At 41.4% G+C, this 27,277-nt stretch overlaps 1 protein-coding gene across 1 annotated transcript in view; it reads left to right on the plus strand.

Moving 5' to 3' along the window:
• Positions 1-27,277, plus strand: part of LOC139562344 (protocadherin-15-like) — a 289,491-nt gene that overhangs the window by 247,212 nt on the left and 15,002 nt on the right. Inside the window, exons 27-33 of the mRNA XM_071380009.1 lie at positions 1,089-1,216; positions 16,968-17,183; positions 21,378-21,466; positions 22,978-23,154; positions 25,100-25,318; positions 26,722-26,730; positions 27,132-27,248. Of these exons, the coding sequence (XP_071236110.1) occupies positions 1,089-1,216; positions 16,968-17,183; positions 21,378-21,466; positions 22,978-23,154; positions 25,100-25,318; positions 26,722-26,730; positions 27,132-27,248 (955 nt within the window). The remainder of the gene's footprint in view (positions 1-1,088; positions 1,217-16,967; positions 17,184-21,377; positions 21,467-22,977; positions 23,155-25,099; positions 25,319-26,721; positions 26,731-27,131; positions 27,249-27,277) is intronic.

Genomic DNA, 27,277 nt, shown 5'->3' on the forward strand with positions numbered 1-27,277 from the left:
AACTCCTCCCCCCCTCAATTTTTTTGGGGCCCACTTCAGATAAACCCTCTTCACCTCCTCTCTTCACCTCTTCCTCTGAATCTGTATTCATTGGAATGCAGAGCAGGCCACCGTACCGTGTAAATTTTCGTAATTTTTTAAAACTTTATTGAGTTCAAATAATCAGAGCAGAACAGGGCGTAATTGTCAGATTGTCACAGCCCAATTAACATCATTACACACACACACACACACACACACATATTTAAAAAGCAGAGTAATTGATAAGAATTAATTTAACACAGCTCCCCTCCACTCCCACCACCCCTTTCCCTAAATTAAAATGTACTCTACGCAGACTCAATACCCCATTCTGCCATGTGAGCCATCCTTTCTCTTAATGCTTTTCTTTTTATGTGTGTGTGCTGAATTTCTCTCTATGCTGTTGTGTTTCTCTACACTTGCAAGCATCTGTTTGTGAGTGTGTGTCTTAACTGAAAAGTTAACAATTTCCCACAAGACCACAACGGATAAACCGTGGAGGGAATAAAACCGTTTTTAGAGAGACAGAAAAAGGCAATAGAGAGAGAGCGACTGTCGTATTCCTCTGTGCCTTCCCTCTGGCTCTCACGGTGGTGTTTGTGCCTGTGATTTAATGAACTGTGTTTCATCCTATTTCCTTGGATCCTCCTTAGCCCTAGCAACATGACTTTACATTTCTGTGCTCTGCTGGAAGAAAAATAGTCATTGACAGTGCATATTTTTCACCTTAACTGCAGTGTGGGTAAGGTTGTGCTAGTTTTGTACATATTTGTACTGTATAAGTTAAACAGTGACAAATAGGTGTGGAGTGTGTATATCCTTACTACAAGCTATTTTCCTTGAGGACAATCTGGCATATGAATGGAAATGGCACAGTAGCTGCAAAAGGAGAACATATTTGATTATTTGATTATGAACTGGAACCTGTGTTTTTGTATGGGACTACCTACCTACACTGATCCCCTCTAAACTATAGTGTGTACTGTAGAGGAACGTCAATGCAAGTGGATAAGACAATATGCCTCATGTCTAAAATGTGACTGTGTCCCTCCTCTTTAACTCTGCAGCCAACACAGCCAAGGTGTTTATCGAGGTGCGGGATGAGAACGACCACCCGCCTGTCTTCACCAGAAAGCTCTACATCGGTGGCGTGGCTGAAGACGCCAAGACCTTCTCCTCTGTTCTGAAGATAGTGGTGAGAAAGGCCTTCGCATACTCCTCCTTATATGCTACTGTCTTAACACACACACGCATAAACATACACATCTACTGAAGATCATGTTGAGAAAGCTGTCTGACACTCAATTCTCTGACGCACTCTGATTGTACTCTGACGTAAACCAGTCTAAACTCATCCTTGATGCTACTCAGGTCCCTGCAGTCCTTTGGTCGGTCCAAAATCATTTAATGATTAGAGAGATTGTGTCATCACGCACGCACACATACAAACACAGTACTGTACATATGTGGTCTGATTCCATCCCTATCCTCCCTGTCGGTTCCATTCTGTTCAGTCATGGTGGCAAAATCCATTCGAGCCACTCTCTGTAGTTCAGTTTCATCTTCCTCTCCATCCTTCTCTCCATTCCTCCCTCCATTCCTCTATTCACTGGTGGGATCTAATATAATGGTGGGATGTAATATAATCACAGTTCACCAATTAGACCGTGGTCAAAGATCAGTCCAGATTATCAGTCTGTTTTACATTGAAGGTGGTATGGCTCTGTAATGTGAAAATTCCTTTACATGTGACTCAGCTGGTAGCACCTTACATACCAAACAGGCACACATAGTCATTTGAAAACAATCGGCAGCACGTACATGCTCTGGGATACAGTATACTGTAGCTCCTGCTGCATAAATCTCTTGCGCTCCACTATCAATATTGTATGATTGTACGGTTTAAGTCATAATGTTTGAGTAGTCACCCTTGAGCTCAGATTTGTGTAATTAGTTTAACCGTAACCGTTCCTAACCTGAACAGAGTTGCACAAGTCCTTATTTATCCAAACTGAACAGAGCTGCACAAATTCCCCAGTCCGTCCACTACTGAGGCATAAAAAGAAACTCGGTCCAGTCTTTCATGAGCCAAACACTATATTGGATATGAAGCTTTTTCCGTATGCTGTCTGATATAATGAAACTAATACATTATAAATGCTAGAGAGGGACTTCACATATGACTGATATTAAATCTTCATTTACAATCTGTTCCGTGAGCTTAGTTTCATCTGGACATGATGAAGGCAGGAGGAGTTGATGGGAACCTGAGGCTCCGTGACACTCACAGTCACATTGGGCCCAACAACTGTCAGTGGCCTAATATCTATCAATATCTAAACATCTGTCTGCCCGCCTGTCTGCCTGTCCGTCTATCCATCTATCCAATCAAAAGTTTGGACACACCTACTCATTCAAGAGATTTTCATTATTTTACTATTTTCTACATTGTAGAATAATGGTGAAGACATCAAAACTATGAAATAACACATATGGAATCATGTAGTAACCAAAAAGGTGTTAAACAAATCTAAATATATTTGAGATTTGAGATTCTTGCCTTGATGACAGCTTTGCACACTCTTGACATTCTCTCAACCAGCTTCATGAGGTAGTCACCTGGAATACATTTTGTGTAATTTCTTTCTATCTTAATGTGTTTGAGCCAATCAGTTGTGTTGTGACAAGGTAGGGGTGGTATACAGAAGATAGCCCTATTTGGTAAAAGACCAAGTCCATATTATGGCAAGAACAGCTCAAATATGAAAAGACAAACAACAGTCCATCATTACTTAAAATGTTTAAATTTAACCCGGCAAGTCAGTTAAGAACAAATTCTTATTTACAATGATGGCCTACCAGGGAACAATGGGTTAACTGCCTTGTTCAGAACAACATATTTTTTTTTACGTTGTCAGCTCGGGGATTCGATCCAGCAACCTTTCGGTTACTGGCCCAACGCTCTAACCACTAGGCTACCTGCCGCCCCCAAAGACCTAAAGGTCAGTCAATACGGAAAATTTCAAGAACTTTAAAAGTTTCTTCAAGTACAGTCACAAAAACCATCAAGCACTATGATGAAACTGGCTGTCATGAGGACCGCCATAGGAAAGGAAGACCCAGAGTTACCTCTGCTGCAGAGGATAAGTTCATTAGAGTTACCAACCTCAGAAATTGCAGCCCAAATAAATGCTTCACAGAGTTCAGGTAACAGACACTTCTCAACATCAACTGTACAGAGGAAACTGCGTGAAGCAGGCCTTAATGGTTGAATTTCTGCAAAGAAACCACTAATAAAGGACACCAATAAGAAGAAGAGACTTGCTTGGGCCAAGAAACACGAGCAATGGACATTAGACCAGTGGACATCTGTCCTTTGATCTGATGAGTCCACATTTGAGATTTTTGGTTCCAACCATTGTGTCTTTGTGAGACACAGAGTATGTGAACGGATTATCTCCACATGTGTAGTTCCCACCGTGAAGCATGGAGGAGGTGTGATGGTATGAGGGTGCTTTGCTGGTGACACTGTCGGTGATTTATTTAGAATTCAAGGCACACTTAACCAGCATGGCTACCAAAGCATTCTGCAGCAATACGTCATCCCATCTTGTTTACGCTTAGTGGGACTATCGTTGTTTTTACAACAGGACTGCATCAGATGACCTGGTCTCCACAATCACCCGACCTCAACTCAATTGAGATGGTTTGGGATGAGTTGAACCGCAGAGTGAAGGAAAAGCAGCCAACAAGTGTTCTGTGGAAACTCCTTGAAGACTGTTGGAAATGTGGAAACTCCTTGAAGACTGTTGTGGAAACTCCTTGTGAAGTATGTGGAATATGTGGAAACTCCTTCAAGACTGTTGGAAAAGCATTCTTTATGAAGCTGGTTGAGAGAATGCCAATAATGTGGCAAAGGTTGGCTACTTGAAAAATCTAAAATATATTTTGATTTGTTTTACACCTTTTTGGTTACTACATGACTCCATATGTGTTATTTCATAGATGATCTTGATGGTTCGTTAACGAGCTTTGGTGAGAACAGACCTGGGATCTTGCCATTCTGAGAATGGAAACTGTAATTGTAGAATGTACTTTTTGACATTTCTGGAAAGAAATGACTCACTGAGTTGAATCAGATGAAAAGTGAGGATGAGGATAGATGACATGAGGAGGACTGTGCGTTTAAATGAGAAATGGACTATACCTCCGCATAGCCTTGTTGCATTCCTGGTTATAACACTGTGACCTTCAATTGATTTCAGTGGACAATTCTGATGTTGGCAGCCATAGATGTTGCTTCGATAGATATTTTGCCTGCTGTACAAGGAATCCATGAAGCTTTTATAATAATCGACAATTAACCTGCAAATGGGGTAAAAATGTATCCAATAATACTGCATCGACTAGTAGACCATCTCAGACTCCATCTGTCGAATTAATTATACGATTCCATCTTTCCATTGTTCCTGTTCCTTAGAATGCTGTGTTAACTCTGTCAGGTCTAGATAGAATACTGAATCATCCTCAGTAGCATGAAAGCTAAACACAGTTTGGCTGTGGCACCAAGCTTTGGTCTCAGCCAGCTTTGTCTTGCACTGCATGCCGTTCTCTCTGATGGGCCTTCAGATGGTATCTGATGTGTCGGAGATCTTTGTATGGTTTTAACCTTTCTAGCGCAGACGTTCCGCTAGCGGAACCCCTCGACAACATTCCGCTGAAAAGGCAGTGCGGGAAATTCAAATTTTGGGGGGAGGGGGAATATGTAACTATTTTCGGTATTTCCTTAGTATTGCGCTTTAACGATTTGGGCATGTCTGTGCGACATAGCTATTGTTAGCTGCTAATTCCAAAGGTGAAGAGGACGTTTTACAACCGTGCAACGATTCTTTTGGACAAAGGACAACTTGCCCAAGATTCTGATGGAAGCTTGTCCAAAAGTAAGAGCTATTTATGATGTTATTCCGTATTTATGTGGAAAAATGTAAAAGTGTTTGGTCGCCATTATTGCGGCACTGGTCTGGCTGTAACGCACACTGTATGTCTAGTAACGTTAATTTTAAAAATCTAACACAGCGATTGCATTAAGAACTAATTTATCTTTCATTAGCTGTCCAACTTGTATTTTTTAGTCAAGTTTATGAATAGTTTTCGATTAGAATAGGTGTTTCTCCAAGATGGCGCCGGACAGATTGCTCTAAGTTTTGGCCACTATTCTCATTGTATAACCACGATTTGTGCCGCTAAATATGCACATTTTCGAACAAACTCTATATGCATTGTGTAATATGATGTTATAGGACTGTCATGTGAAGAATTCTGAGAAGGTTAGTGAAAAAATTAATATATTTTGGTGACTTATACTAATCGCTATGTTTTTGCTTGAATCAATGCTGTTGTGATGTTTGCTATTGTGGTAAGCTAATATAACGTTATATTGTGTTTTCGCTGTAAAACACTTAGAAAATCTGAAATATTGTCTGGATTCACAAGATCTGTGTCTTTCAATTGCTGTACGCTGTGTATTTTTAAGAAATGTTTTATGATGAGTAATTAGGTAATACACCTTGCTCTCTGTAGTTATTCTAGTCGCTTCGGTGAGAGTTGGTGATGGTGGCTGCAATGGTAAACTATGATTTATACCTGAAATATGCACATTTTTCTAACAAAACATATGCTATACAATAAATATGTTATCAGACTGTCATCTGATGAAGTTTTTTCTTGGTTAGTGGCTATTTATATCTTTATTTGGTAGAATTAGTGATGGCTACCTATGCAGGGAGAAATGGTGGACAAAAAAAAGTTGTGTCTTTTGCTATGGTGGTTAGCTAATAGAAATACATATTTTGTCTTCCCTGTAAAACATTTAAAAAATCGGAAATGATGGCTGGATTCACAAGATCTGTGTCTTTCAATTGCTGTACGCTGTGTATTTTTAAGAAATGTTTTATGGTGAGTAATTAGGTAATACACGTTGCTCTCTGTAGTTATTCTAGTCGCTTCGGTGAGAGTTGGTGATGGTGGCTGCAATGGTAAACTATGATTTATACCTGAAATATGCACATTTTTCTAACAAAACATATGCTATACAATAAATATGTTATCAGACTGTCATCTGATGAAGTTTTTTCTTGGTTAGTGGCTATTTATATCTTTATTTGGTCGAATTAGTGATGGCTACCTATGCAGGGAAAAATGGTGGACAAAAAAAAGTTGTGTCTTTTGCTATGGTGGTTAGCTAATAGAAATACATATTTTGTCTTCCCTGTAAAACATTTAAAAAATCGGAAATGATGGCTGGATTCACAAGATCTGTGTCTTTCAATTGCTGTACGCTGTGTATTTTTAAGAAATGTTTTATGATGAGTAATTAGGTAATACACCTTGCTCTCTGTAGTTATTCTAGTCGCTTCGGTGAGAGTTGGTGATGGTGGCTGCAATGGTAAACTATGATTTATACCTGAAATATGCACATTTTTCTAACAAAACATATGCTATACAATAAATATGTTATCAGACTGTCATCTGATGAAGTTTTTTCTTGGTTAGTGGCTATTTATATCTTTATTTGGTCGAATTAGTGATGGCTACCTATGCAGGGAAAAATGGTGGACAAAAAAAAGTTGTGTCTTTTGCTATGGTGGTTAGCTAATAGAAATACATATTTTGTCTTCCCTGTAAAACATTAAAAAAATCGGAAATGATGGCTGGATTCACAAGATCTGTGTCTTTCAATTGCTGTACGCTGTGTATTTTTAAGAAATGTTTTATGGTGAGTAATTAGGTAATACACGTTGCTCTCTGTAGTTATTCTAGTCGCTTCGGTGAGAGTTGGTGATGGTGGCTGCAATGGTAAACTATGATTTATACCTGAAATATGCAAATTTTTCTAACAAAACATATGCTATACAATAAATATGTTATCAGACTGTCATCTGATGAAGTTTTTTCTTGGTTAGTGGCTATTTATATCTTTATTTGGTCGAATTAGTGATGGCTACCTATGCAGGGAAAAATGGTGGACAAAAAAAAGTTGTGTCTTTTGCTATGGTGGTTAGCTAATAGAAATACATATTTTGTCTTCCCTGTAAAACATTTAAAAAATCGGAAATGATGGCTGGATTCACAAGATCTGCTTCTTTCAATTGCTGTACGCTGTGTATTTTTAAGAAATGTTTTATGATGAGTAATTAGGTAATACACGTTGCTCTCTGTAGTTATTCTAGTCGCTTCGGTGAGAGTTGGTGATGGTGGCTGCAATGGTAAACTATGATTTATACCTGAAATATGCACATTTTTCTAACAAAACATATGCTATACAATAAATATGTTATCAGACTGTCATCTGATGAAGTTTTTTCTTGGTTAGTGGCTATTTATATCTTTATTTGGTCGAATTAGTGATGGCTACCTATGCAGGGAAAAATGGTGGACAAAAAAAAGTTGTGTCTTTTGCTATGGTGGTTAGCTAATAGAAATACATATTTTGTCTTCCCTGTAAAACATTAAAAAAATCGGAAATGATGGCTGGATTCACAAGATCTGTGTCTTTCAATTGCTGTACGCTGTGTATTTTTAAGAAATGTTTTATGGTGAGTAATTAGGTAATACACGTTGCTCTCTGTAGTTATTCTAGTCGCTTCGGTGAGAGTTGGTGATGGTGGCTGCAATGGTAAACTATGATTTATACCTGAAATATGCAAATTTTTCTAACAAAACATATGCTATACAATAAATATGTTATCAGACTGTCATCTGATGAAGTTTTTTCTTGGTTAGTGGCTATTTATATCTTTATTTGGTCGAATTAGTGATGGCTACCTATGCAGGGAAAAATGGTGGACAAAAAAAAGTTGTGTCTTTTGCTATGGTGGTTAGCTAATAGAAATACATATTTTGTCTTCCCTGTAAAACATTAAAAAAATCGGAAATGATGGCTGGATTCACAAGATCTGTGTCTTTCAATTGCTGTACGCTGTGTATTTTTAAGAAATGTTTTATGATGAGTAATTAGGTAATACACCTTGCTCTCTGTAGTTATTCTAGTCGCTTCGGTGAGAGTTGGTGATGGTGGCTGCAATGGTAAACTATGATTTATACCTGAAATATGCAAATTTTTCTAACAAAACATATGCTATACAATAAATATGTTATCAGACTGTCATCTGATGAAGTTTTTTCTTGGTTAGTGGCTATTTATATCTTTATTTGGTCGAATTAGTGATGGCTACCTATGCAGGGAAAAATGGTGGAGAAAAAAAAGTTGTGTCTTTTGCTATGGTGGTTAGCTAATAGAAATACATATTTTGTCTTCCCTGTAAAACATTTAAAAAATCGGAAATGATGGCTGGATTCACAAGATCTGTGTCTTTCAATTGCTGTACGCTGTGTATTTTTAAGAAATGTTTTATGATGAGTAATTAGGTAATACACGTTGCTCTCTGTAGTTATTCTAGTCGCTTCGGTGAGAGTTGGTGATGGTGGCTGCAATGGTAAACTATGATTTATACCTGAAATATGCACATTTTTCTAACAAAACTTATGCTATACAATAAATATGTTATCAGACTGTCATCTGATGAAGTTATTTCTTGGTTAGTGGCTATTTATATCTTTATTTGGTCGAATTAGTGATGGCTACCTATGCAGGGAAAAATGGTGGACAAAAAAAAGTTGTGTCTTTTGCTATGGTGGTTAGCTAATAGAAATACATATTTTGTCTTCCCTGTAAAACATTAAAAAAATCGGAAATGATGGCTGGATTCACAAGATCTGTGTCTTTCAATTGCTGTACGCTGTGTATTTTTAAGAAATGTTTTATGATGAGTAATTAGGTAATACACGTTGCTCTCTGTAGTTATTCTAGTCGCTTCGGTGAGAGTTGGTGATGGTGGCTGCAATGGTAAACTATGATTTATACCTGAAATATGCACATTTTTCTAACAAAACTTATGCTATACAATAAATATGTTATCAGACTGTCATCTGATGAAGTTATTTCTTGGTTAGTGGCTATTTATATCTTTATTTGGTCGAATTAGTGATGGCTACCTATGCAGGGAAAAATGGTGGACAAAAAAAAGTTGTGTCTTTTGCTATGGTGGTTAGCTAATAGAAATACATATTTTGTCTTCCCTGTAAAACATAAAAAAAATCGGAAATGATGGCTGGATTCACAAGATCTGTGTCTTTCAATTGCTGTACGCTGTGTATTTTTAAGAAATGTTTTATGGTGAGTAATTAGGTAATACACGTTGCTCTCTGTAGTTATTCTAGTCGCTTCGGTGAGAGTTGGTGATGGTGGCTGCAATGGTAAACTATGATTTATACCTGAAATATGCAAATTTTTCTAACAAAACATATGCTATACAATAAATATGTTATCAGACTGTCATCTGATGAAGTTTTTTCTTGGTTAGTGGCTATTTATATCTTTATTTGGTCGAATTAGTGATGGCTACCTATGCAGGGAAAAATGGTGGACAAAAAAAAGTTGTGTCTTTTGCTATGGTGGTTAGCTAATAGAAATACATATTTTGTCTTCCCTGTAAAACATGTATTGAAAAGTAAGGATAATTTTAAAAATGTAAGTCAGCGGTTGCATTAAGAACTAATTTGTCTTTCGATTCCTGTCAACCCTGTATATTTTTAAGTCAATGTATTATGATTAGCTAATTCAATTAATACTAGCATGCACTCTGATAGATGACGTCTAGACACTATCGGTGAGAGCTTGATTTCCTAGTATTTTTATTGTGTAACCACGGTTTTGTATGGCTAAATATGCACCTTTTCGAACAAACTGTATATGTATGTTGTAAAATGATGTTACAGGAGTGTCATCGGAAGAGTTCTGAGAAGGTTAGTGAAAAAATTAATATATTTATGGCGGTCGAATTACGTTATAGCGCTACTTATGGCATGGAATCGATGCTGGACTGGTAAACGTTGTGTCTTTTACTATGGTGGTTATGCTAACTTATCGATATATATTGTGTTTTCGCTGTAAAACGCTTAGAAAATCTGAAATGATTGTCTGGAATCACAAGATCTGGGTCTTTCCATTGCTATGCTTTGTCTATTCTTATGAAATGTTTTATGATGAGTAAATTGGTCATACACGTTGCTCTCTATAGTAATTCTAGTCGCTTCGGTGAGAGTTGGTGATGGTCGGCTGCAATTGTAAACTGTGATTTCTACCTGAAATATGCACTTTTTTCTAACAAAACACTATCCTATACCATGAATATGTTATCAGACTGTCATCTGAAGAGGTTTTTTCTTGGTTAGTGGCTATCAATATCTTTAGTTGAGCCGAATTGGTGATAGCTACCTATGAAGGAGTAAGAAACTGATGGAGTTAGAATAGTGGTGTATTTTGCTAACGTGTTTAGCTAATAGATTTACATATTTTGTCTTCCCTGTAAAACATTTTAAAAATCTGAAATGGTGGCTTTATTCACAAGATCTGTATCTTTCATCTGGTGTCTTGGACTTGTGATTTCATGAACATTTTATTATGCTGACTATCTACCTGTGAAGCTTTAGGCTAGGCTATGCTAGTCAGCTTTGCTGATGGGGGGATCCGGATCCGGGATGGGTAGCAGTGAAAGGTAGTCCAATACAGCAAATGAAAGATAAACATCTTGTTAAATTAACCATTGTGTCCGATTTCAAAAAGGTTTTACAGCGAAAGCACAACATATGATTATGTTAGTTCAGAGCCAAGTCAAAAAAACACACAGCCATTTTCCAGCCAAAGATAGGAGTCACAAAAAGCAGAAATATAGATACAATTAATCACTAACCTTTGATGATCTTCATCAGATGACACTCATAGGACATCATGTTACACAATACATGTATGTTTTGTTCAATAATGTGCATATTTATATCCAAAAATCTCAGTTTACATTGGCGCTTTACGTGCAGTAATGTTTTGATTCCAAAACATCCGGTGATCTTGCAGATAGCCACAGAAATCCCAGAAATACTCATAATAAACATCGATAAAAGATACAAGTGTTTTTCACAGAATTAAAGATAGACTTCTCCTTAATGCAACCGCTGTGTCAGATTTCAAAAAAAAATTACGGAAAAAGCATAATCTGAGTACGGTGCTCAGAGCCCAATCCAGCCAAAGAAATTTCCGCCATGTTGGAGTCAACAGAAGTTAGAAATAACATGATAAATATTCACTTACCTTTGATGATCTTCATTAGAATGCACTCCCAGGAATCCCATTTCGACAATAAATGACTGATTTGTTCCATAAAGTCCATAATTTATGTCCAAATAGCCACTAGTTGTTAGCGTGTTCAGCCCAGTAATCCATCTTCATGAGCACTAGGTCCAGACAAAAACTCGAAAAGTTCCGTTACAGGTCGTAGAAACATATCAAACGATGTATGGAATCAATCTTTAGGATATCTTAAACAAAAATCATCAATAATGTTCCAACCGGAGAATTCCATTGTCTTTAGAAAAGCACTGGAACGAGAGGTAACTCTGTCGGGAGCGCGCGTCACAAGCCTGAGACACTCTGCCAGACCACTGACTCAAACAGGTCTCATGAGCCCCTCCTTTATAGCAGAAGCCTGAAACAAGTTTCTAAAGACTGTTGACATCTAGTGGAAGCCTTAGGAAGTGCAACTTAACCCCATAGACACTGTATTCGGTAGGCCAAGCTTTGAAAAACTACAAACCTCAGAATTCCCACTTCCTGGTTGGATTTTTCTTAGGTTTTTGCCTGCCATATGAGTTCTGTTATACTCACAGACATCATTCAAACAGTTTTAGAAACTTCAGTGTTTTTTTATCCAATACTACTAATAATATGCATATATTAGCATCTGGGACAGAGTAGCAGGCAGTTTACTCTGGGCACGCATTTCATGCAAAAGTGAAAATGCTGCCCCCTATCCCAAACAGGTTTTAAGACAGGGGGCTCAACATTCTATAAATTAGCTCCATCTCCTTAGCCATCATACCACCAGGCTGTGCACTGATTTCAAAACTCGGTCCTCCGGAAAGTGGAGAGCGTTAGCAACACTTTTGCAGCTATTCTTGATATCTTTCAAAAAAGCCGCGTTAGAAAGGATTACCTACACATACTGAGCAGCTCATGTTATAGACAGAAGTATGCTACATGGTAGACCAATTTGAACTCATCTCTCAGCATGTCTGGTCCATACATTATCTCAGCCAATCATGGCTAGCAGGAAGGTTCCTGACTTTTTCCGTGGCTGAACAAACTAGGCTCATAATTTAGAAATTGTATTTGTATTTACAGATGGCCTACACATTTGTTGTTTAGGCACATGAAAGATCACATGTTCCAGAAGTAATTTCTGCCCCCCAAAAATAATTTTGATAAAAAATAAATGTTTATGTTCAAATGCCTCTCCTGTGAAGTAGTGACGTGTCACATATGCCTAGTTTCCTGAAACGAGTTACATATTATGTGTGAGATATCTCACAAGTGGGATTCACCGAATCTCTAGAACCTCAAAGAACCAATCACACACATATGTCAGAGACAGACAGGTCAAGGGGTGAAGGAGGTGAGCGCAACCCCTCATTATTAGGAGCCATTTGCACACCTTCTGGTCATTCTCGAGCATGCCTATTCCTTTCGCTCTTGAGAGCATGGGAATATGGTGAGAAATCTCACTCATAATATCAGAGAACCTGGGTTAGGAGAGTAGCCTTGAATTCTCATTCAATTACTCGTTTTGATATCTCACAATTAGGATATGACCAATTCTGTATTGCAGACCTGGTTTCCAAAGCCAGGTAGTCTCAAATTATCAACCCTCGAACGTCCCGACACTGAGGACAGAATGTGTCCCAAAGAAGGTGCAGTGACGTCTAGCTGGTAAAACCTCATAAAAGTATGAGGGGATGCCCAACAAGCCTCATCACAAATCTCCTGTAAGGACATGCCCTTGAACAGTGCACAAGAGGTCGCTCTTGCGTAAAACTCTCGCTCTATCCAAGTAGATGCGCAACACGCGTACTGGACACAAACGGTGGAGACGTTCTTCTTCCATAAAAGTGAAGGACGGCGGGTGGAATGCCACAAGCAAGACATTTGTAATTGCTGCTGACCTTAGGTATAAAGGCGGGGTTAGACAACAAAGAATCCTTGGGGGAAAAACTGTAGACATGAAGGGTGAACTCACAGTGTGCAGCTCAATAACTCGCTTTGCGGACTTAAGACCGACCAGTAAAGCAGTCTTGAAGGAGAGATACGTCATCTCCATGCTTTTCAGCGGCTCAAAAGGCTGCTGTGAAATAGCCTCAAACACAATAGACAGATCCCAAGATGGGGCTAAAGGCTTGGAAAATGGACGTGAGCGAAGCACCCCTTCATGATACGACATAACAAGGGGTGTTTTCCCACTGTGTTATTGCGAAAGCCTATATGACAGACCGAGATAGCGGCTAGACCTTAACAGTGGAGAAAGCCATACATTGAGTATCCATACATTGAGAGTGTAGAAGGGGCCCTGGCACTCTGGATTGTCTCAATGACTGAGAGGCAGGCCTGTCACATCCAGATTTAACCTCTGAAGGGCAATGCCCCGAGGGCCATAGTATCGGGGTGAGGGTAGAAAATATCTTTGCTTGCTTGGGTGAGATGATCCCTGCGTAACGGGAGTTGCCGGGGCTCATAGTACAGCAGGAGAATGATCTATGCTAACTAGAGCTTGCCTGGCCATGGAGGGCTACCAAGATGAGGTATGAGCCTCCTTCCCTCACTCTGGGGAGTATAAGGCTTAGAGGAGGAAAAAAGGAACGGAACACCCCCGGCCAAGGGTGTGCCAACACGTCCACCCCCAATGGTGTGTCTCCTGCTAGCGCAAAGAACAGCGGGCAGTGCACGTTTTGTGCGAAGAAATCTACGGATGTTTGACCATATCTCTCCCTGATCTGTTTCACAACTTGGAGATGGTCTGCATTCCCTGTGATGAGGATTCCTTCTGGACAAGTCAGCTCCTACGTTCAGAGCTCCCGCGACATGAGTCGCTCGTAGTGAGAGTAGGTGTGCTCTTCTCCACAGAATAATTCTATGGATAGTCTGTGTAAGCGCAGGGAGCAAGTGCCACCCTGGGTTTTGATGTATGCCACCACAGTCTTATTGTCCGTTCTGGTCAAGATGTGACAATTTCAAAGGGAGGGTAGGAATGGTTTCAGAGAAAGGAACACTGTCAGCAGTTCGAGGTCATTTATGTGAGCAATAAATGGGGTCCACAACTCCGCTTTTCCCTCATGCCCAACCTGTGAGTGACGTCTCTGTCGTGACCACCTTCCTCTTTACCACTACGTGTTAAAACACTAGGATATGTGGACAGTGCTAGGTGGGGACTGACAGTTTGTGTTCCTGCCTCGGCTACTAGAGAAAGAGCTGAGGTGAGAGCTGTGGCACGGAGGGCACTAGGGGGTAGAGTGGGCTCCGTCTTCCTTGTGAACGAACTTATAGAAATTAGTCACTGCACGGAGGGAAAGGTTATAGGAGCACAGATGTGCCTCTCCCCCATTGTGATGGGGGAGGAGGGGAGTCTGTGTTCCAGGGAGAGGTGTCAGGCCAGGAGACGGTTGGCTGCCTCTGCTGCTGGGGCATACCGTTGGTTGGGCGCCCTTTCTCCCCCACAGGGGAATCAGCTGGGCTGGACTTCGATGCGGCTGCTGCAGAGTATCGCTTCCCCAAACTGTCTGCCTCTGTCCTGAGACTTGGACTGTGGGTTTGCAGCCAGCTGCATCACTGGTCACTCAGTTAGCACTTGCTCTAGTGAACTGCCCCTCTCCCTGGTGTGGAGCCTTGGCTCGTAGTAGGGGCAGGTGATGGCAAGGTTAGCCTTGACGCGGTAGCTGACCTGGGTTTTGAGTTTCTTGGACCGAGTAGGTGGGGCTGGTAAAGTTGATAAGTACAAAAACGACAGAGCTTTATGTAAATCGTGCAAGACTCAAGAGACCTAAGCTAGTGGTGAGTCCTCTCATGGACCGGATCACTGCATGGTTGGACCGGTTTGGTTAGTAGGCAAAAAGCCATTTAATGCTAGGCGAACTAAAAAACAAGACAGTGGTTAGCTAGTTAGCTTTCACGGTGACGGCTAGTAGGGTTGCTTAAGGTGACATGAGCCGGTATTTGGTAAAAACCTTACAAAACTTGCAGGACTCGATCGAGAGCTGCCTGAGCATGTTTGCTTCCCATGGGTACGGGGGCCCATTATAACTCTGTTATAAAAGTATGGCTGGCTAACCAGGTTATGCGTGTGCGAGTGTATGCTTAGCCATGAGGCTTTTGTGCTAGCCAGCTCGGGTTCACCCAGTGAAAAAGGAAATTCTTACCCGACCCGAAAACGTTCGTTTCGGTAAAGTCACACAACACAAAAGACTTATCTCCTGTCTGTACTACTGCAACTTGCTGTTGGCTTGTGCCATCACACTTATCCAGAACGCTGCAGCTCACCTGGTGTTCAACCTTCCCAAGTTCTCCCATGTCACCCCGCTCCTCCACACACTCGCATCCACTACAAGACCATGATACTTGCAGCAAGAGGAACTGCCCCTTCCTACAGGCTATGCTCAAACCCTACGCCCCAACCCGAGAACTCTGGTATGCCACCTTTGGTCTCTTGGCCCTCCCACCCCTATGGCAGGGCAACTCCCGCTCAGCCCAGTCCAAGCTCTTCTCTGTCCTGGCACCCTAATGGTGGAACCAGCTTCCCCCTGAAGCTAGGACAGCAGTCCCTGTCCATCTTCTGAAATAATCCGAAACCCTACCTCTCCGAAGAGTATCTTAAATAATCCCACAGCACCCTCCCTTGCCTTGACTGTGATATGTGGTCGTCCCACCTAGCTATCTTAAGATGCGTGCACTAACTGTAAGGCGCTCTGGATAAGATCTAAAATGTAAATGTAGATGAAGAGAGCTGAAAAACCTGCGCGACACACCTGTCAACAGTTAAGCAGGAAACAGGGATCAAGTCGTGTTGAGCAGAGCTTAGAGTAGTGCTCTTCGCAAAGAAGAGAGGGGAGCATGACCAGAGGGCAGGCGAGTGGCTCCTTATCACTTGAAACTACTTTATTTGATATGAGTGTGTTTTTAGGGCGGCTTGAATGGAGTGGTACACAGTCTTATTCGAGAATATCTAGCTCCATCTAATGACCGAGATAGGGCAGCCCTGTCATTTATTGCTCTACTCTCTCCATTTCCTCCCTCCCTCCTTCAATCCCTCCATCCTCCCATCAATACCTGGAGAGAAAAAAAGTCTTTGCACCTATTAATCAATGTCACTGCAGACAGGCACTTTGAGAATTGATGAAAGACTGAGCATGCAGGCCAGCAGACAGGCAGCGAGGCCAGAGACAAATTATTTCTGTGCCATACTGTACCTGCTTCTGAGACTCAAGTTCTCCCTCTCCTGGCCAAATTATCTAAATGCACTGTCATCCTTTAATAAGGAGCAATGACAATAATACATTTGCCATGTTGGTCATTAAGCAGAAGCTCTTGTCCAGAGTGACTTACTTACATAATGTTAGTTTTGACTAAGGTGCCTCAATACTCCATTCTATGCCCTCCATTTGTGTGTATCCTATGTGCATATGTGTGTCGACAAGTCAAGCAGCGCTGTCCCAAAATATGCCACCACAACTGAGGCACACTCATCGTAACTGCCATTGTTAATGTAGTAGATGTCAGAAGATCTCAGTCTTGTGTGTGTGTGTGTGTGTGTGTGTGTGTGTGTGTGTGTGTGTGTGTGTGTGTGTGTGTGTGTGTGTGTGTGTGTGTGTGTGTGTGTGTGTGTGTGTGTGTGTGTGTGTGTGTGTGTGTGTGTGTGTGTGTGTGTGTGTGTGTGTGTGTGTGTGTGTGTGTGTGTGTGTGTGTGTGTGTGTGTGTGTGTGTGTGTGTGTGTGTGGTTACTTTTCCCCAGGCCACTGATGCAGATACAGGGAACTACAGTGCCAATGCGTACCGGCTGATCATCCCGCCCACGGCAGATGGTCAGGACAGCTTTGTGATCGAGCAGTACACGGGCATCATCAAGACGGCTATCATGTACCGCAACATGCGCAGGTCCTACTTCAAGTTTGCAGTCATCGCCACCGACAACTACGGACAGGGCCTGAGCAGCAGCGCTGATGTGGTGGTGAGTATCTAGTGTCCTCAAACAACACATATCCCTCCATTGTTTGAAACACTCTTTCTTGTTAGGCAAGTGATTATGAGACTACGACGCTTGGCAGTTAGAAGTTTGTCCTCAGTCAACTGTGATTTTAACAACCGATGCCAATACCCCAACCACCCACAACATCTGATGGGTTTATTAGTGTCAGACTGCAGTCTTCCTCTGAGCTGAGTTATTCATTAGGAGACTACATGATGATGATGCACGTTTTCTCTTCTCTCTAGACTGTGTTTAGCTTCCAATATATTCAATTATTCAGAGCAGTTACAGCACACGAGATGTGTTATGTGTATGCCAGAGAACCCCTCTGCTTCGAGCTGATGATCCAATTAAACTATCATGGAGTGTGTTTTCTGTTCATTCTAATTGGTGTGTGTGCATGTGTGTGTGTGTGTCGTTATACTTATACAATACATTTCAGTTTCCTTCCAGTTATTGGAGTCAGGGGTTCTCCTAATATGTCAGCCTAACAAGTCTCTAATGAGACTGAAGAAGTGTTGGAACGGTGCCTGAACGGGTGACAGCGGCGAGTGCTTAACCATGTTGCTGGTTCATTTTCAACAGGAACTGTAATTTCACAGAGACCGTGTGGGAGATTTGGCTGCAGAGCCCAGAGCCAGTGCACTTACTGTGCTGGCGAATATTAAGCACCATTAGATTGGCCACATGGCACCAATACAAGCAGGCAATACAAGCAGGCAATACAAGCATTCATGTTAAGCATGAATGGACAAAACCTCCATATCTACTACTACATCTCTCTCTCTCTCTCTCTCTCTCTCTCTCTCTCTCTCTCTCAATTCAATTCAATTCAATTCAAGGGGCTTTATTGGCATGGGAAACATGTGTTAACATTGCCAAAGCAAGTGAGGTAGATAATATACAAAAGTGAAATAAACAATAAAAATTAACAGTAAACATTACACATACAGAAGTTTCAAAGCAATAAAGACATTACAAATGTCATATTATATATATACAGTGTTGTAGCAATGTATAAATGGTTAAAGCACACAAGTTAAAATAAATAAACATAAATATGGGTTGTATTTACAATGGTGTTTGTTCTTCACTGGTTGCCCTTTTCTTGTGGCAACAGGTCACAAATCTTGCTGCTGTGATGGCACACTGTGGAATTTCACCCAGTAGATATGGGAGTTTATCAAAATTGGATTTGTTTTCGAATTCTTTGTGGATCTGTGTGATCTGAGGGAAATATGTGTCTCTAATATGGTCATACATTGGGCAGGAGGTTAGGAAGTGCAGCTCAGTTTCCACCTCATTTTGTGGGCAGTGAGCACATAGCCTGTCTTCTCTTGAGAGCCATGTCTGCCTACGGCGGCCTTTCTCAATAGCAAGGCTATGCTCACTGAGTCTGTACATAGTCAAAGCTTTCCTTAAGTTTGGGTCAGTCACAGTGGTCAGGTATTCTGCCACTGTGTACTCTCTGTTTAGGGCCAAATAGCATTCTAGTTTGCTCTGTTTGTTTGTTAATTCTTTCCAATGTGTCAAGTAATTATCTTTTTGTTTTCTCATGATTTGGTTGGGTCTAATTGTGCTGTTGTCCTGGGGCTCTGTGGGGTGTGTTTGTGAACAGAGCCCCAGGACCAGCTTGCTTAGGGGACTCTTCTCCAGGTTCATCTCTCTGTAGGTGATTGCTTTGTTATGGAAGGTTTGGGAATCGCTTCCTTTTAGGTGGTTGTAGAATTTAACGGCTCTTTTCTGGATTTTGATAATTAGTGGGTATCGGCCTAATTCTGCTCTGCATGCATTATTTGGTGTTCTACGTTGTACACGGAGGATATTTTTGCAGAATTCTGCATGCAGAGTCTCAATTTGGTGTTTGTCCCATTTTGTGAAATCTTGGTTGGTGAGCGGACCCCAGACCTCACAACCATAAAGGGCAATGGGCTCTATGACTGATTCAAGTATTTTTAGCCAGATCCTAATTGGTATGTTGAAATTTATGTTCCTTTTGATGGCATAGAATGCCCTTCTTGCCTTGTCTCTCAGATCGTTCACAGTTTTGTGGAAGTTACCTGTGGTGCTGAGGTTTAGGCCGAGGTATGTATAGTTTTTTGTGTGCTCTAGGGCAACGGTGTCTAGATGGAATTTGTGGTCCTGGCGACTGGACCTTTTTTGGAACACCATTATTTTGGTCTTACTGAGATTTACTGTCAGGGCCCAGGTCTGACAGAATCTGTGCAGAAGATCTAGGTGCTGCTGTAGGCCCTCCTTGGTTGGTGACAGAAGCACCAGATCATCAGCAAACAGTAGACATTTGACTTCGGATTCTAGTAGGGTGAGGCCAGGTGCTGCAGACTGTTCTAATGCCCTCGCCAATTCGTTGATATATATGTTGAAGAGGGTGGGGCTTAAGCTGCATCCCTGTCTCACCCCACGACCCTGTGTGAAGAAATGTGTGTGTTTTTTGCCAATTTTAACCGCACACTTGTTGTTTGTGTACATGGATTTTATAATGTCGTATGTTTTTCCCCCAACACCACTTTCCATCAATTTGTATAGCAGACCCTCATGCCAAATTGAGTCGAAGGCTTTTTTGAAATCAACAAAGCATGAGAAGACTTTGCCTTTGTTTTGGTTTGTTTGGTTGTCAATTAGGGTGTGTAGGGTGAATACATGGTCTGTTGTACGGTAATTTGGTAAAAAGCCAATTTGACATTTGCTCAGTACATTGTTTTCATTGAGGAAATGTACGAATCTGCTGTTAATGATAATGCAGAGTATTTTCCCAAGGTTACTGTTGACGCATATTCCACGGTAGTTATTGGGGTCAAATTTGTCTCCACTTTTGTGGATTGGGGTGATCAGTCCTTGGTTCCAAATATTGGGGAAGATGCCAGAGCTAAGGACGATGTTAAAGAGTTTTAGTATAGCCAATTGGAATTTGTTGTCTGTATATTTGATCATTTCATTAAGGATACCATCAACACCACAGGCCTTTTTGGGTTGGAGGGTTTTTATTTTGTCCTGTAACTCGTTCAAGGTAATTGGAGAATCCAGTGGGTTCTGGTAGTCTTTAATAGTTGATTCAAGGATTTGTATTTGATCATGTATATGTTTTTGCTCTTTATTCTTTGTTATAGAGCCAAAAAGATTGGAGAAGTGGTTTACCCATACATCTCCATTTTGGATAGATAATTCTTCGTGTTGTTGTTTGTTTAGTGTTTTCCAATTTTCCCAGAAGTGGTTAGAGTCTATGGATTCTTCAATTACATTGAGCTGATTTCTGACGTGCTGTTCCTTCTTTTTCCGTAGTGTATTTCTGTATTGTTTTAGTGATTCACCATAGTGAAGGCGTAGACTCAGGTTTTCCGGGTCTCTATGTTTTTGGTTGGACAGGTTTCTCAATTTATTTCTTAGATTTTTGCATTCGTCATCAAACCATTTGTCATTGTTGTTCATTTTCTTCGGTTTTCTATTTGAGATTTTTAGGTTTGATAGGGAAGCTGAGAGGTCAAATATACTGTTAAGATTTTCTACTGCCAAGTTTACACCTTCACTATTGCAGTGGAACGTTTTACCCAGGAAGTTGTCTAAAAGGGATTGAATTTGCTGTTGTCTAATTGTTTTTTGGTAGATTTCCAAACTGCATTCCTTCCATCTATAGCATTTCTTAATGTTACTCAGTTCCTTTGGCTTTGATGCCTCGTGATTGAGTATTGCTCTGTTCAAGTAGACTGTGATTTTGCTGTGGTCTGATAGGGGTGTCAGTGGGCTGACTGTGAACGCTCTGAGAGACTCTGGGTTGAGGTCAGTGATAAAGTAGTCTACAGTGCTACTGCCAAGAGATGAGCTATAGGTGAACCTACCATAGGAGTCCCCTCGAAGCCTACCATTGACTATGTACATACCCAGCGTGCGACAGAGCTGCAGGAGTTGTGACCCGTTTTTGTTGGTTATGTTGTCATAGTTGTGCCTCTCTCTCTCTCTCTCTCTCTCTCTCTCTCTCTCTCTCTCTCTCTCTCTCTCTCTCTCTCTCTCTCTCTCTCTCTCTCTCTCTCTCTCTCTCTCTCTCTCTCTCTCTCTCTCTCTCTCTCTCTCTCTCTCTCTCTCTCTCTCTCTCTCTCTCTCTCTCTCTCTCTCTCTCTCTCTCTCTCTCTCTCTCTCTCTCTCTCTCTCTCTCTCTCTCAGGTGTCTGTGGTCAACCAGCTGGATATGCAGGTGGTGGTGTCCAATGTCCCGCCCACTGTCGTGGAGGAGAATAAAGAGCAGCTTATTGCGTAAGGCACCAGTCAATCACTTCCTTTCAGTATTATTGTCCCAGTGATCATGCTTGGTTGAATTGGAAACCTATAATGGTCCTAAAGGCCCCTCAACAGAAACAGGAGAGTGAATTAAAAAGTACGTTTATTTTCATTAGAGAACATTTCCTCTACTAGGGCACCATACTTTAAAAATATATATTCTGAGAAGCATCTACAGTGGAATAGATTTGTATAGTACAGTAGGGTCTGTCACCACCCTCGTCTTTTACTTTCAGCCCAAGCCAAAGTACATTTTAAATGCATTACAACTAAAAGTTTGAGGCCATCCCTTTCATTCTCAGTGATAACTCTATGGTTTAGCAGCAGAAGCCCTGTGGAGAGTCACTGTTTGATTGCCACAGCATGCTACTTACAAAAGTGGAATGCATTTTTAAATGTTTTATTTCTCCTGTTGAATAAGGGGACTTGGTTCAAAGTCATACGATGCAAATGAGCATTTCTGCTAGTGAAATTGTTTGCGTTGAAATCCAGTTCCCTATAGGGAATCTTAGCCAATGTTCTGGCAATGATCCCAGTTTTCTGGGTAGTCTCCAACTGTGTTTTGAGGAACAAAACATCCAATGGAAAAAAAAGTTATAGAACTTGTGAATTATCCCTGTTGCAGAACTTAGGTCCTCAGTGTCTTCACTGTCTGTTTACGTTCTGTCTGCCTTAACCAATGATTGGGCAAGTAAAACTGATTGTCCAGATAGACAGTCAAATCAATCGTTCTCAATCAGTTTATGAATGAGAAACAAGAACAGAAAAAAGTACAGTGTTTTTAGACAGATAGGATAATAAAATAAGAAGGTAATATACATTCATTGTTTTAAAGCCTCGCTTTCAATGGCACTACCCCTCTAAGATTGCTCTATGCTTTGACAACTAAATCATGTGTTGAGTTAGTCATTCTGATCAAATCTGAGAAGCCTCCCGTCTTCCTTGGTCCTACTGGGGTCCAGAACTGGATACTCTGTTCATCAGGTTTGGCATTCGGGTTGGAGAAAGTACCCATTTAGTGGTTGTCATTTAAAGTGCTAATTTCACTCAGCTTGAAATTGATAATGGAAGCCCTTTTTTGCCAAGAACCCAGTGAGAAAAGACATGCTGGTGTCCATTTTAACAACTATGGCTGGGAGTGAAATACTTAAAGTATGACCTCAAACACATATGTTCACACACAAGTAAAAGTATGGCTTTTCAGCATTATAAAGTCAATGACATAATTTGTAAATGGTGACACAACACATGCAGGTGAAGTGAACCAGGGCAACCACTGCTAAAGCTTGATCAGCACATTCGCTAGTTCCTCACCTGTTAATAACAGTATGAGAGTAGTTACTGAATGATTCATAGAGCCTTCACATCATGGAGAAGATGGCTGTAGAAATATGAAAGTAGAAAAACCTAATGCTTCAGCTATACCTGGTACTATACTTTATTTTAAATGTGAACAGACCACAATGGTTTTGTTTCCCAAACGTAAGTATTCTGGAGCGATACATCCAGGACCAGATCCCAGGGGCTAAGGTGGTGGTGGAATCCATTGGGCCGCGGCGGTTCGGAGATGGCTTTGACCAGGAGGATTACACCAAGTCAGACCTGATGGTATATGCCATCGACCCACTGACCAACAGGGCCATCTCACGCCAGGAGCTCTTTAAGTGAGTGAACCAAAACAATGAAATGAATAGCTATCTCTTTATCTCTCTCTCTCTCTCTCTCCTCTATCTTTCGCTTCCTTTTTCTAATGAGAGAGAGAGAGAGAGAGAGAGAGAGAGAGAGAGAGAGAGAGAGAGAGAGAGAGAGAGAGAGAGAGAGGAAAAGGTGCTATTCCGTCAGTAGTGGCCACTAAGCCACCCTGAGGTTGTTCCAACATTCTGACAGCTTAGCATTTTAGTCCCCCTGTATTCGGAGAGATCTACTCCTCAGAGCCCAAGGTCTCCCTCTTACATAGCAGGAGAAACAATGTTTTCAACTTTTACCACTAAGAGGCAGTATCCAAAAATGCTTTAATGGTGCAGCTGAAAAGTGCTTTTGCAACACTTTTTCACCCTGTCAGGGGAAAGAGCAGTCCCCTTCCACTAAGCAGACAGGGTGTGTTAAAACACCCCAGGACCATGTTGCTGCCATTAGTCTTATGTTCTCTGGCCCTCAGACAGGGTTAGAGTCAACACTGTGGGAGCCAAGGCCCCCCTCAGAGCATGACAGGCACCATGCTAGAGGAACCTTTCCCCCCTACTGCGCACCCTTCCACTTTTCACAGAAGTTCCCTCCTTATCCCTCTATCTCCCTCCCTCTCTTTTGCCCCATACTCATTTTCACTCTGGCTTTAACAGCACGAGTTAGGCTACGTCCCCCTCCTCTTTAAACCAGATACCAGTCTATTGTTTAATCCTGCTCTTTAAAAAGTGACTTTGAGTAAAGTGGCTTTGTGTTGAGTTAATCTGAGCACATTACTTCTCTGTCTGTCCTTGGCTGCTAGTGGTGGCCCTGTTTTACTGTAATGACACACGTGTCTCATAAAGAAAGGGGGTATCCTAGCCTGAGCTAGTGAGCGTCACTCTTATCACAAGTACCAGCTTTGGAGAGCCGTTGTTCATTTTAAAAAGAGGTGCTGATATATCTACCGTTGCTTCAGTAAGAATCCCCCTCTTAGATACAATGGGAGGCTGTTGAGGAAGAGTCTAGCCGAGGTTTAAGGAGCAGGGAGGGAAAAAATAAGCTCTTTGTTCATGCAGCTCACGCCTGGCAGCGTAGAGAGTTAATTGCATGTTATATTTATGTGCTTCTGCTGTCAGCTCACATAGAGAAAGGGAAAGAGATGGAGAGAGAGGTTATAGCATTATGATGTCACCTTGAGTGTGCCTCTCTCGCCTAAATGAAGGAAATAAGGACTCTTGAGGGTTGAAAGAAGCCTATAGATAACTCACATGAAAGACCAATCACTTGAGTACTATTCATTTGTATAAAGAGTCCATATAATGTATGATAATGCAGCGTGTGGCAGAGGATTGCGTTGGGACTGCACAAATCAAAGCGATTCAATTTAAATCGCAGTTAAAATGGTGTTACATCCAAACTTAAAGTACACAACATGAACAAAAGTATGTGAACACCTGCTCGTCAAACATCTCATTCCAAAATCATGGGCATTAATATGGAGTTTGGTGATGAACAGTTCTTGTGCTGACCTTGCTTCCAGCGGCAGTTTGGACCTCGGTAGTGAGTGTTGCAACCGAGGACAGACAATTTTTACCCATTCTGTGAGCTTGTGTGTCCCACCACTTTGCGTCTGAGCTGTTGTTGCTCCTAGACGTTTCCACTTCACAATAACAGCACTTACAGTTGATCGGGGCATCTCTAGCAGGGCAGAAATGTCACAAACTGACTTGTTGGAAAGGTGGCATCCTATGACGGTGCCACATTGAAAGTCACTGAGCTCTTCAATATGGGCCATTCTACTGTCAATGTTTGTCTATGGAGATTGCATGGCTGTGTGCTCGATTTTATACACCTGTCAGCCATGGGTGTGGCTGAACTAGCTGAATCCACTAATTTGAAGGGGTGTCCACGTACTTGTGTGACTGACTGTGGTCTGTCTGGCAGGTTTCTGGACGGGAAGCTGCTGGATATCAACAAGGAGTTCCAGCCGTTCCTGGGTCAAGGAGGACGCATCCTGGAGATCCGTACGCCCGACATCGTGGCCAGCGTGAAGAAGGCTGCCCAGGCTGTGGGCTACACAGAGGGGGCGTTGCTCGCCCTCGCCATCATCATCATCCTCTGCTGCATCCCCGCCATCCTCATCATCATGGTCACCTACAAACAGTGAGTGCACAACCACTTGTCGTAGCTACAGGCAACATGTGTGTGTATGGCCATGGTGACCTTTCAAAGCTAGCACTGTAGTTTGTTTAGGCTGTGGAAATGTGCATGGTGCCAGGTACTTAGTCAAGCACCACTCTCCCAGTCTCTCTCTCTCTCGAACGAATTAGGGATGCTGACAGCGTGCACCGCCGGTCTAATGTCCCTATTCACACACTGTGAAAGCCGATTAATTAACAGTCATTTGCCTCAAATATCCAAAGCCAATTGTGACCGTCACAGTGTGTCTTCACGGCTCCACTACCCCATTACTCACACTCACTCACTCACTCACACACACACACACACACACACACACACACACACACACACACACACACACACACACACACACACACACACACACACACACACACACACACACACACACACACACACACACACACACACACACAACAAATTGCATAATGATAAAGCATATGGCACAGATTTAGTATACCATTTAGTAAACCATTTAGTATACCATTTAGTATACCATTTGTTCCTGATTGTCATGGTTGTTTTATTTGATGTCGATTGGGCAAGGTCGTAAAGCCATGACAACTGTGAATGCGTCAGGCAGGTGCCCCTCAATGTCGTTCTTTGTGCCGTGTGAATCCACCACATAAACACTACATCAACACTGATATCTGGGGAATGTTTACACCCAACAGACGGGTCAGAGTGGTTATCCTGAGCTGAAGAAACACACACACAGACACATTGTAGAGTTTGTAGTGTTACGATGCGCCAATTTAGAGAAGTTCATTCATTCGTTCAACTTCATGACTTATTGATCTCCGGGAGAATATTCTGATGCAACGCATTCTCTCATTTCTCTCTTCTGGGGTAATTGTGTTTTGTTGTGAATAAGTAATGCTGAGAACAAAATAAATAAAAGAAAAAGGCTTCTTGAGTTTGATATACTTGTATGAACTGCATGCTGCAAACATAGCTGGAGAGACTGATGTGTTTCATAACACTGTGTGATAAGAAATTAAGCAAAATGTGTTACTATATCCTCTTATTATATTCAGTGGTGAAATAGGCTGAGATCTGTGATAGGGCATGTTATCCAAAGCCTGGCTGTTATCTGAATAAGTCAAAAGGAATGCCATGAATAATGGACATTGTGTCACCTAGAGTGGTGTGTTTTTCAAAAGGAACCTTAACAACCACCATTCATTAGAATTGAATGGAGTTGGAGGAACACAGAGGCGTCTCATAATTCCCAATTTAATTAATGTTTCTCATTGTGTAGTATTAACAAAATAGGAATGAGCTAATTGTCTAACCAAAGTTCTCTTGTGTTTTCTTTTCCCCTCTGCTCCGCTGTCTCCCGTACTGCCTGGAAAACCATCCACCAGATTCAAAGAGTAAGTAATTGCCCATGTGATATGAGTGATCTCTCTTGTATGCACTTGAGCATGAATACAACATGGTTCTGTCACATGTCCTCATTACTGAATAGTATTTTAAAGATGAACCAGGGAGTCAGAATGACTATTAAAATGAGGATAAAAGTACAAACATTGGAGACAAGTCATCTCCTTCATATAGACAATGGCTTGCCTTTTTTTTAATCTAGTTTTATATAAGAGATTGCCTCTGTTATTTTTATCTCAGTCAGTTGGGATGAGATACATACTGTGCTGATGTTCAATCACTTCATTCACCAAAGACATGTAGCCTTCATGGGGAACAAGTGATGAAATGTTATGGAAACAAAGTGCAATGGATTGACTCAAACTGATGAAACTTTATTTTTGAAATTCAGGAGACAGGCGGAATGTGCCAAGACTGCGAGGATTCAGCAGGCTCTGCCAGCGAGCAAGGCTGCTGCTCCACGTGCCCCAACAGCCAATATATACGGGGAACTAGGGGACAGCAGCACGTAAGTCAAATCAAATGTAATTATAAAGC

The sequence above is a fragment of the Salvelinus alpinus genome, chromosome 32 (genome assembly GCF_045679555.1).
Source record: "Salvelinus alpinus chromosome 32, SLU_Salpinus.1, whole genome shotgun sequence".
NCBI lineage: Eukaryota > Metazoa > Chordata > Actinopteri > Salmoniformes > Salmonidae > Salvelinus > Salvelinus alpinus.